This window comes from Bos mutus, chromosome 3 (genome assembly GCF_027580195.1).
Source record: "Bos mutus isolate GX-2022 chromosome 3, NWIPB_WYAK_1.1, whole genome shotgun sequence".
Lineage (NCBI taxonomy): Eukaryota > Metazoa > Chordata > Mammalia > Artiodactyla > Bovidae > Bos > Bos mutus.
This window is the reverse complement of record NC_091619.1, coordinates 41,686,268-41,698,811: the sequence shown is the minus strand read 5'-3', so window position 1 is coordinate 41,698,811 and position 12,544 is coordinate 41,686,268. Positions and strand designations below refer to the sequence as shown.

The 12,544-nt window shown below is 39.5% G+C and overlaps 1 protein-coding gene across 2 annotated transcripts in view; it reads left to right on the top strand.

The window, feature by feature from the left end:
* MFSD14A (major facilitator superfamily domain containing 14A) overlaps positions 1-12,544 on the top strand; it is a 53,259-nt gene that overhangs the window by 37,525 nt on the left and 3,190 nt on the right. For both annotated transcript variants that reach the window (XM_070367606.1, XM_005906519.2), the window contains 4 exons: positions 175-288; positions 1,163-1,234; positions 10,503-10,615; positions 11,808-11,905. In XM_070367606.1, coding sequence (XP_070223707.1) covers positions 175-288; positions 1,163-1,234; positions 10,503-10,615; positions 11,808-11,905 — 397 coding nt within the window. The remainder of the gene's footprint in view (positions 1-174; positions 289-1,162; positions 1,235-10,502; positions 10,616-11,807; positions 11,906-12,544) is intronic.

Sequence of the window (12,544 nt, the reverse complement as noted above, 5' to 3'; positions counted from 1 at the left end):
ACTTTGGAAACTTCAGAATAGTTTTGGGGAGGATGAGAATAAACTGGGGAAAAAAAATGACAACTAGGTGTCTGTATGTACACTGCCAGAAGATACCTCTGCCTGTTCTTAAGCATAGTAGCATAGTTCAGTGTTTTGATATAAAACCTTATACCGGTCTTTTTCTTGTTCTAGTCCTTAAAAAAGGTGGGCCAAGACTCCATCGTGCTGCTCATCTGCATTACCGTGTTTCTCTCCTACTTACCAGAGGCAGGCCAATATTCCAGCTTTTTTTTATACCTCAGACAGGTAAAATTCTTTTCTGCTAAAGTGGACTTTTCTTTCATTGTTTAGTGCCTTAATAAAAAAATTTAATCTTGATAGAGCTATTAGAGACTTTTTTAAATGACTATCATTTTAGAAATAACGGCTCACTAGAATTAACTTCCTAGTTAGTGTGACCGATGCATTTCTATTAAGACTCTTGGCTTAGGCAAAAAGAGATAATCTTCCTGTCAATGTGTGTGGTTTGAGTTTATGTGTTCCTTACAGAGGTGACGGAATGCTTTAATCCATTTACCTGCCCCAGACAGTCTCTCTGGAGAAGGAAATGGCAACCCACTCCAGTGTTCTTGCCTGGAGAATCCCAGGGACTGGGGAGCCTGGTGGGCTGCTCTGTGAGCCTGGGTCTCACAGAGTCGGACACGACTGAAGCGACGCAGCAACAGCAGCAGCAACAGTCTCTTTGTGATTTAGAGCATATACTAATAAAGCAGCTAGCCAGAATGAGAGCATTAGTTTTTTTCTTCTTGACAGTAATCTTACTTGGCAGAGATTCAGCCTTTATCAATATGCATGAAAATTACAAAGTGGTATGATATTTATTTGTAAAGTAGATTTTAAATGCTTGACAGCAGTCTCCAATTTAGGAAATCAAAATTAAGGGATCAGGATTTAAATTTACTTAATCTGAGTTAAGTAGCTGTTATTTTCATCATCTTACCTTGTTATAATTTTGGTTCTCAGTGAATGCCAGATTCTTCCTTTGAGGAGTTCTTTGATTATGAATGAATTGCATTTTCTTTTCTTGGCCTATTTAATGTTAATATACAGGTAGTTATGTTAGTATGGTATTTATTCTGCTTTTATATTTATTAACTTTACTTTTTTGGAAATCCTCTAGATAATGAAATTTTCACCAGAAAGTGTTGCAGCATTTATAGCAGTCCTTGGCATTCTTTCTATTATTGCACAGGTGAGTTTCTTTTTCATTAGAGGGAGAGATGCTTGAAGGTTCACAGATAACAATTCTGTTAGTATAGGTTGACACATACTAATCAACATATGATGTGTAAACAAGAAAGACAGTTTATTGATTTACACTAGAATATAGTCACCTGCATAAAATCAGAAGTTTTATGTTAGTCTTGTTCTACTGTTGAATGATTCATTCAGTAAATGTTTATTGAATATCTGTCATGGGTCAGGCTCTTGTGATATAGCAGTGAACTTAACTAAATCCCTGCCATTGTAAACTTAGCATTCTTGTGGGATAAGAAAATGAATAAAGGTGTCGGTGTAAACATATCTGGTGTAATGAAAACTAGAGAAAAAGTGTATAAAAGGGATACGGCACGTGGCTAGGATAGCGTGTTATTTTATCTGGGAGAGTGAGAAGGCTTTGCTGATGTGACATTTGAGCCGAGACCCAAAGGAATGAGGAACGACCCACTAGAATACCTGGAGGAGGAGGATTCTGAACCACCAGCACAGATCTACACCTCTGGAGACCATTCCTAGATGTGTGATAAACAGCTAGGGGACAGGATGGCTCTGGTGGAGTGAACAAGGGAGAGTGTCAGGAAATTAAATCCAAGAGTTAGAGAGGGACCAGATTTGTGTGGGATCTTCCAGGTCTCCATAAGACTTGGCAAGAAGATAGGAAGCCATGGGAGCGTTGTGAACAGAGAAGTGACATGAAGGTATTTTTATCTTGGAAACCCAGTTGGGAGCCAGTGGTTGTTTGAAGAATAAGATATTAATTAACACAAGAATCTGGATTTCCTTAGATAGTTCATCCTGACCTTTGCATTATCTCTGTTCCATACTTTCCCCAAGGTGGAAAAGATTCTCCCTTTTCTTCCTGTTTGGCTTTGATTTTCTAGATTCTGTAAGAGAGCGCACGCACATACATACATACACGCACACACACACACACACACACACTTTCCCATCTGAAATCCAGCCTCCTGGTTGCAGCTTTGTCTTACTGTACTCTTAAAATGGTAAGTGAGCTCTATTTGATAGTATTAATGGATAGTTCACCATCTCCTAGGTAGGACTGCTTCTGCAGATCTCATCATTTATGAATTTCTGGTAGGTTTAGTTAAAAACTTTAAATTGTGTAATATACTTCCCCCATGACCTCACACATGCATACATATGGCACTAATTATTAGTCCTATTTTTAACCTCAGTTTTATCCTAAGAATCCTTGATCTGGAAAAACACTGCATTCCTTGCTACCAGAAATGTGTTCTTTATCTTTGGAGGAAAATACAGTATTGCTGGTATATACAAATAGCTTTAAAAAAAACACCTTTCTGAACATGAAGTAAAGTGTACTAAGACTAAAGCTTGATGAGTTATCAAATGTTAACTGACCTTGAATCCTGAGATAAATCTAGCCTGATAGTTACATCTTTTTTTTTTCATATATTGCTGTGATTAGATTTGCTACTATTTTATTTGATTTGGATCTTAAAGAGAACAGGCTAACAGTTCCTATAATGACACTTAAGAGGTTAGTAGCTGTATGGTCGTAAGTTCTGTTTCATACTTAACTGAGCATGGAAGCTGTAGGTGGGCACCTGGTAAATTTGGGCACACTGTGGACTGCTTGAATGTGTAACTGAAGGTGCTTTAGAGGAAGTTTTCCCTTTGCTCAGTAGATGGTATCAGGTACAAAGGATACAAAATTGAAAACAGCCCTACGAAGAGCTCAGAATCAGGGTGGGCAGACACGTGAACCCAGGAGACAGCCTGGTTGGGTTTGCCTTAGAAAGAGTCCTGCAGTAGCAGGTTCATGAGGGCTGGGACTCTGGGAAGGAGCACGCCTCGGCCCACCGGCGGTGACAGCACAACAGACACTGTATACAGAAACATGGTCCACAAAGAATGCAGTACTTAATTGACCAGTCACCTTTGGGGGCCTACGTAGGGATGTAGTGTTTGAGATGTAAAATCACATTTCTGAAAGTGAGAAAATTAGTTAAATTTCAAAAACAGGTGAATAGGAGTATGTAGATCAGTCCTGGGTGTTCATTGGAGGGACTGATGTTGAAGCTGAAACTCCAATACTTTGGCCACCTGATGTGAAGAGCTGACTCATTTGAAAAGACCCTGATGCTGGGAAAGACTGAGGGCAGGAGGAGAAGGGGACGACAGAGGATGAGATGGTTGGATGGCATCACTGACTCAATGGACATGCGTTTGGGTGGACTCCAGGTGTTGGTGATGGACAGGGAGGCCTGGTGTGCTGCGGTTCATGGGGTCGCAAAGAGTCGGACACGATTGAGCGACTGAACTGAACTGAACTGAGCCTGCATGTAAATATTGATAATTATAGTTTGTCATTATATGAATTAAAATATCAAGTATAGTTTATAGCCCTACAGGTAGAAGCATTATGTTATGTTTTCATTTCTGGCAGGTGTACAATTGAGAATGACTTCTCCCCTGTTGACCTCTCAAGGCAGTGAAAACTAGTGTCTTTGTGTCTCTCCAGCAGCACAGAGCTGCTTGCAGCTCCCCATTGGTGCCTCCCTTTGTTTATTTTCTTGCTTGCCCTTGTCCCTCTGTTCCTGCCGTGCTTACTGCCTCCCCCTTTTACAACTTGAGTGTTCCTTCTCTGCGTTCTCATATTAAGTTGCCTATATCTCTATCATGGTACAAAATGCACTGTATTATGAATTTTACCTATTTATTTCTGATTATTTTCGCCTCAGTGGATCATGGATTCTAGTAGAGCTCTTAGAAGATGTGAGGTCAGAATTATATCGTAATTTGTTTTTGTCACTCTAGCACCTTAAACTGCACCTGCAGCCCCACGGGTGCTAAATCGGAGGTCACTTTTTTCCCCATAGTAAATATAGAAATGTAGCTTCTCACCCAAAATTATGAGATCTAATAACATGGTACAGCCTTTCAATAGAAGCCACGTGGTTGCCATCCCCTTGGGGGCCTTTACTCTGGTTTGCCATAGGCCCATCACTTCCATGGCGCCAGTAGGCAGGAGTTCATTACATTTGCACTAAATATTTACATGAGTGCATGAATACAGTTAGTTCTGCACATTTCTCTTCCTTGGTGCTGTCATCTGGTCACCTGTGTTCTGGTGACATCCAAATTTACCAAGCCAGTGCTGTCAGACACATCTGCTGGACATCTCAAACCTGATATGGCCATGACTGCAGGCTGGCTCCCTTCCCCCCGCGCTGCGCATCTCACTCAGTCCCATCAGCGCTCTCCCAGTTGTTGAGGCCAGGAACCTTGGCACCATTCTTGATTCCTTTCTTTCTCCTTCTCCTACATCCGGCCCATCAGATGGCATCTCCTTTTACCTCTCTCTCCAAAACATATTTTGGGTATTTTTGTTTGTGTGTTTATTTTGTTTTTAGACTTTTAACTTGTGTTTGTTTTTGCTTTAAACTTTTAATTCCGTATTGGAGTCCAGCTGTTTAACAATGCTGTGGTGGTTGCAGGTGCACAGCAGGGTGGCTCCGCCACACGTAGGCATGTATCCATTCTCCCCCAAACTCCTTTCCCATCCAGGATGCCACACAGCCTGTGCTGTACAGGACAGTTCCCTTGTATAATTTCTTTTTAGATTCTTCATATAAGCAATATCATACGATATTTCTCTTCTGACTTACTTCACTACGTATGATAATCTCCAGGTCCATCCATGTTGCTGCAAATGACGGTATTTCATTCTTGCAATGGCAGAGTAATACTCCATTGTGTATACGTACCACATCATCTTCATTCATTCACCTGTCGATGGGCTTTTTAGGTTGCTTCCGTGTCTTGACTGTTGTGAACAGTGTTACAGTGAGTTGAAGTGCATGTATCCTTTCAGACCTTGTTTTTCTCCAGATCCATGCCCAGGAGTGGGATTGCAGGGTCATGCAGTGGCTGTTTTTATTTTGAGGAACCTCCATACTGTTTTCTGTAAAGGCTGTACCAATTTACATTCTCATCAATAGAGTAGGAAGGTTCCTTTCTCCCCTCACCCTCTCCAGCATTTATTGTTTGTAGATTTTTTTTCATGATAGCCATTTTGACTGGTGTAAGATGATACCTCATTGTAGTTTTGATTTGCATTTCTCTAGTAATTTGTGATGCTGAACATCTTTTCATGGGCCTGTTGGCCATCTGAGGTGGATTTCTTTTAGACATCATATATATGGGTCTTGTTCTTGCATCCATTCAGCCACTCTATGTCTTTTGGTAGTGCATTTAATCCATTTGTTTACATTTAAGGTTAAGAATAGATGTAAATATCCTTATACATTTAAGGATAAGTATTGTGTTCCTATTGCTATTTTTTAAATTGTTTTCAGTTTGTTTTTGTAGGTATTTTTTCTTCCCTTCTCTTTCATTCTCTTCTTTTGTGGTTTGATGACTAACTTTGGTGTTGGGTTTGGTTGCTTTTTCTCTTCTGTGTGTTTATCTATTGTAGTTTTTGGGTTTGCTGTTCCCCTGAGGTTTCAGTATAGCAGTTTGTATATGTACCAGATTGTTTTAAGTTGCTTGTTTCTTTCTCGCCTAGAGCAGTTTCTTTAGCATTTGTTGCAAAGCTGGTCTGGTGGTGCTAAATTCTGTTAGCTTTTACTTGTCCGTAAAACTTGATTTCTCTGTCAAGTCTGAATGAGAGCCTCACTGGACAGAGTATTCTTGGTTGTAGGTTCTTCCCTTTCATCATTTTAAATATATCATGCCATTCCCTTTTGGCTTTCAGAATTTCTGCTGAGAAATCAGCTGAAAACCTTATGGGAGTTCCCTTGTATGTTATTTGTAGTTTTTGTCTTGTTGCTGTTAATATTTTTTTGTCTTTAATTTTTGTCAGTTTGATTACCATGTGTCTCAGTGTGTTCATCGTCGGGTTTTAAAAAAAAAAAGCCTGGGACTCTGCGCTTCCTGGACTTGGTTGACTGTTTCCTTTCCCATGTTAGGGAATTTTTCAGCTGTTATCTCTCCAAATATTTTCTTGGGTCCTTTTGCTCTCTTCTTCTGGGACCCATATAATGCAACGGTTGGTGCATTTAATGTTGTCCCAGAGGTCTCTTAGGCTCTCTTCATTTCATTTTTTTCTTTATTCTGTTTGTCAGGAGTGATTTCCATCACTCTGTGTTCCAGGTCACTTATCCATTCTTCTGCCTTCGTTATTCTGCTATTGATTGCTTCTTGTGTGTTTTTCATTTCAGTTATTGTATTATTATCTCTGTTTAGTTCTTCTAGGTCTTTGTTAAACATTTCTTGCATCTTTTTCGATCCTTCCCTCCATTCTTTTTCCAAGATCCTGGATCATCTTCAATATCATTATTCTGAATTCTTTTTCAGGAAGGTTGCCTGCCTCCACTTCATTTGTGTTTGTAGGGTTTTATCTTGTCCCTTTATCTAGGACATAACCCTCTTCCTTTTCATTTCATCTAACTTTTTGTGATTGTGGTTTTCATTCTGCAGGCTGCAGGATTGTAGCTCTTCTTGCTTCTGCTGTCTGCCCTCTGGTGGATGATGCAAGAGGCTTGTGCAAGCTTCCTGATGGGAGGGATTGATGGTGGGTGTAGCTGGGTCTTGCTCAGCAAAACTTTGTTTGCTAACAGGTGGGGCTTCTGTTGGTTGGTTGGCCTGAGGTGAGCCAGCACTGGAGCTTACAGACTGTTTGTTGGGGCTGACGTTGGGGCCTCTTTAGAACTTACGCCACTGAGTACTTCCAAGAACTGCTGCTCCTTGTCCCTGTGGTGAGCCACAGCCACCACCACTGCCCCTTACCACCACCTCTGCAAGAGGCCGTCCAACACTAGCAGGTAGGTCTGGTTCAGGCTCCTATGTGGTTACTGCTCCTTTTCCCTAGGTCCTGGTGTGCACAAGACCATGTGTGTGCCCTCCAGGAGTGGTGTCTCTGTTTCCCCCAGTCCTGTAGAAGTCCTGCAATCATCCTGCTGGCCTTCAGTTTCTCTGGGGATTCCTCCTTCTGTTGCTGGATAGCCAGGTTGGGAAGGTTGATGTGTGGCTCAGAATCTTCAGCCCAGTGGGAAAACTTCTGTAGTATAATTGCTCTCTAGTTTGTGAGTCGTGAGTCACCCACCCAACAGTTACAGAATTTTATTTCATCATGATTGCATCCCTCTTAACATCTCGTTGTGGCTTCTCCTTTGTCTTTAGATGTGGGGTGTCTTTATTGGTGGGCTCCAGCGTCTTCCTGTTCAGTCACTGTTCAGCAGTTATTTGTGATTCCAGTGCTCTCTCAAGAACTGGGTGAGGGCGTGTCCTTCTACTCCACCATCTTGAACCTGTCTCCCCCAAACCTATTTTAAATCGAAGTGTTTATCACCATCTCCATTACGAGGAACCTTGGCTAAACCGTGACAGTAGCCTCCATTTGGTCTATTTCCATACCCGTCTCCCTACTGTTTGCCACTTGACAGAGGGATTTTTGCAAAGTTGAAATTGAGTCTTGTTTAACATTCTCTTTCTGTCACAATCAGAATAACATCTAGGCTTTTGACAAAACCTCATTTTCCTCTTTTCTCCATATACACTTGAATTGGAGTGCCCTTTTCCCCTGGGTACTCATATAACTACGCCCTCCTCTTCATTCAGCTGTCACCTCAGAAAGGCCTTTCCTGCACGTCCTGGTTTGAGCAGCACCTCTACCACACTACCTTATTTTATTTTTTTCATAGCAGCTACAACCTCAAATTTGACTATTTTCTCTCTACTTGGAGGTGATCTAGTGGATTGGCCAAAAAGTCCGTTTGGGTTTTTCCATCTTATGGAACAAGTATTTCCATCTATGGAACAAGTATTTTGACTAACCAAACATTTTCTTTGTACTTTGTACTTAGTACTTAGTACAAATTACTTAGTTCTTTGATCTATTCACTGTTCCCAAGTTGGTGCCCTCATTCCTAAAATTGCATATTGTATGAACTAGGCAAATATTTGTTGACTGAGTGACAAGTTGATGTCAGTTAACTGTTAATTAGCTGTGTCATCTTGGTTAAGTCATAAGTCATTTTAACTTTTGGGACTTGCTTCTTTTGGTTCTCTTGAAAATGAGAATTACATTGAATTCAATTCAGTTCAGTTCAGTCACTCAGTCGTGTCCAATTCTTTGCGACCCTGTGAATCGCAGCAGGCCTCCCTGTCCATCACCAACTCCCGGAGTTCACTCAGACTCACGTCCATCGAGTCAGTGATGCCATCCAGCCATCTCATCCTCTTTCGTCCCCTTCTCCTCCTGCCCCCAATCCCTCCCAGCATCAGAGTCTTTTCCAATGAGTCAACTCTTCACATGAGGTGGCCAAAGTACTGGAGTTTCAGCTTTAGCATCATTCCTTCCAAAGAAATCCCAGGGCTGATCTCCTTCAGAATGGACTGGTTGGATCTTCTTGCAGCCCAAGGGACTCTCAAGAGTCTTCTCCAACACCACAGTTCAAAACCATCAATTCTTTGGTTCTCAGCCTTCTTCACAGTCCAACTCTCACATCCATACATGACCACAGGAAAAACCATAGCCTTGACTAGACGAACCTTTGTTGGCAAAGTAATGTCTCTGCTTTTCAATATGCTATCTAGGTTGGTCATAACTTTTCTTCCAAGGAGTAAGCATCTTTTAATTTCATGGCTGCAGTCACCATCTGCATTGATTTTGGAGCCCAAAAAAATAAAGTCTGACACTGTTTCCATTGTTTCCTCATCTATTTCCCATGAAGTGATGGGACCAGATGCCATGATCTTCGTTTTCTGAATGTTGAGCTTTAAGCCAACTTTTTCACTCTCTTTCACTTGCATCAATAGGCTTTTTATTGAATTAAGGGATACCAATTTTTTTCCCACCTAGCTCAGTCTAGATAATATAAGAAATTTCTTCCTTTATATTATTAAGAATATTGTAACATTTAAAATCATGCATGCTTTCTAAAACACTTATTAAGAACTTATACTAGGTACTGGGGATACAGAGAAAAAAATCCTTGCCTTTGGGAGAAAATGTTAGAGTATCATATACAAAGGAAATTTTTCTTTTCTAACTGATTGCTCTGAGTGCTCTGATTGCTCCCTTTTGTGGCTGTGGTTTTTGAAGAATGTAATCCAACAAGGTTTCATGCTTTGTGGAATTCAACTTTATGTTCAGTTGATTTAAGGGAAAATCTCAGAGAAGAAAGCTGTGAGTATTTATTGGTTCAAGAATCATGAAAAGAATACATTTACTACCCACTGGCTTATTTGAATCTGATTAAACTCTTAAATGATTGTCTCAATTTAATGAATTTTAAACTTATACTTGATAATTTTGAGTTGAGTGCATCAGCCAGTCATCTAATAGTGATTTCCTGAATTATTTTCACTTCTTCCTCTATGGACTTACCAGCTATCTAACGGGGTGTAATTAACACTAAGGTACCCAAATCATTGCTGAATTTTTCTTTGAAAGAAAAGCAAGAAAATTTATAATATTGTTTATTAAATGTGCTGGACACAATGGTAAGTTTATCATTTCATCTAACTCATATGACAAAGTTTTGAAGTGGATACTATTTTAGTGATCTTGTGAGAGACAAGATTGAGTTTCAGAGTGAAGTGACTTGCCCAGGGTCACATGATTAGAGCCAAGATTATGATTAAGGCTGCTTTTCCCAAAGCTATATTCTTATTTATTATCCTACACTACTCCAAAGTCATACTTGTTAAACTGATTTACTGTTCATAAAAGCATCATGGTTTCAACAATATATTAATTTAATGAAGGATATATAAGTTACTGTTCAGTTTTCTTTAGTCAGGAGAGTAAGCATTTTGGATTAATTTGGACCTGTAAAAATTTTTTTAAGCTATTATGTAAGAGGAAATCTCCAAACCATGAGTTAGAACCTTTCATTCCTCCTATTTACAATTTCTGATTTTAAATAGTCCTCAGTAGAAATACACTGAACACAAAGTTCAGCTTTCTATTTTCAGTTTTCTGACTTTTCCCCTGAATCTGGATCTGTCAGCAGAGGAACCTTTCATCTGCTTATTTCACCTGGTATAATTTCAAGTCTATTCAGGGTAATTGTTGCTGAAAAACCAAAATGTAGAAATAGTCTACATTTCTAAAACCAAAATGTGGTAACAGTCCTTTTATATTAGATACTGAAATAAGTAAATAAGTTACCATGTATTTTTTTTTTCTTTTCAGTGTTAAAAAGCTTATTCTGTTCTAATAAACCATTTTGATTTTTCTTATTTTCCAGACCATAGTCTTGAGTTTACTTATGAGGTCAATTGGAAATAAGAACACCATTTTATTGGGTCTGGGATTTCAAATATTACAACTGGCATGGTATGGCTTCGGTTCAGAACCTTGGTATGTACAAATCTTTTAATTTTCTTAATTGTGGTGTTTGCCTTGTTCTTATTTTTCACCTTTTTTGGGGTATAACTGACAAATTTTTTATATTTCTTAAATTGCTTCTCAAATAAGGATTAGACTTTAATCTGTCTTTTGGTATGCTCTTTTTTTTCCCCCCCTCAAAATGTATATAAACAGATTTCTCACTTGTGTATTCTTTAGTGGCTTGAGGACAGTGGAGTGACATTTTATATCTAAGCAATAGATTGGGTTTTTTTTTAATGAGATTACTGAGTTTTTCAGTCCCCAATGAGCATTTAGTCCAGTTTAATTTGTTAGGAAGTAACATGTAATCCCAGAGCAGCAAGGTTAGGAAAGAAAAAGTGGAGTAATACCACTTTTTTGATCATTACTGATGGCAAACCAGAAATCCAGTTGTTCTGGTTCTGGCTTCATGCCTGGAAGGCTCTCTGCTTTTCTTGCCAGTTTGGTTTCCTACAGGGAGGTGATGGTCGTGGTGCTGCTGCGGTCAGGCTGCCCATGTACACTTCTGTGCTCAGATACGACAGGACTGAATTCCATAGTGTTTGCAGTAGTGTTTCCTTCAACTGAACACATCATCTGTTTGGGCGTGGATATGAGTAAGCACCCAAGAGTGTGTTCTGATGGACGTTGTAGTTTTCAGTCTAGCTTGTAAAAGAGATGCTCACAACTTAGTGAAAACATTTCTTTTTTAAACATCAAGCCAGAAGCACATTGAGATCAAATTAGTGCTTTTTTTTTCACACTGAATCACAAATCTCTGGGAACCTTGCCATAAGTTACAAGCAAACATTTGGAAACATTTAATGTTTCATTCTGTGTACTATACAGGATTCCAACATTCTCCACCCACCCCCAGTCCTGCAGAAATAATACCCAACACACTTTACCGTTTAGATGTGATATGTGATATCCCAACTCTACATTAATACCCACAGCATTCTTGTGAATAAGCGACTGTATTTCTGCTTTCTAGAAGCGTAAATAGGGTTAGACTTTTAAGTGACTTGCCCAGAGTCAGAGGAAAGAAGAGCTAGATCTCCTTTCTCCTGTACCACAGCTGTTTCTCAGTAAGAGTTACTTGATTTTAAATATGTATTTACACACAGGTACAGTGGAGAATAACAACAATGTGCTATTTTTGTCTTGCTGCTGTTGACTGCAGGATGATGTGGGCTGCTGGGGCAGTGGCCGCCATGTCTAGTATTACCTTTCCGGCTGTCAGTGCACTGGTTTCACGAACTGCTGATGCTGATCAACAAGGTGGGTTGATAGGAACCAATGATAATTACTTTAAAATACAGGATATTCTAATTCTCTGTTCTCTTTCCTAAGTACTGAAGCATATGCATATCTTCAGAGTAGAGAGTTTTAAATTGCTTCATTGTACTAAGTACTCTATTGTGGTCTATATGGGAGAATCCAAAAAAGAGTGGATATATGTATATGTATAACTGACTCACTTTGCTATACAACTGAAACACTGTAAATCAACTGCAGTCCAATAAAATTTAAAAATAAGTTGCTTTCATTGTAAAGAGGAAAAGCAGATTCTAGGATATTATCCTTAGGTGGATATCCTTGTCTCTCAATGTGAATATGTGGCCCTATCTGTTTTAGTGATGAAGGTTGACAACCTTATTTCACTAACAGTTATTACACATTTGCTGTCATGTGTTAGATGTCTCAGGGGCACATACACTGATGAAGTGAAGTGAAATCGCTCTGTCATGTCACTCTGTAACCCCATGGACTGTAGCCTGCAAGGCTCCTCCATCCATGGGATTCTCCAGGCAAGAATCCTGGAGTGGGTTGCCATCTCCTTATCCATACCCTTTCATTAATATTGTATGTTTGTTATCTAAAGAACATAAAGAACTTATTTTTATTGTCTTATGTTTT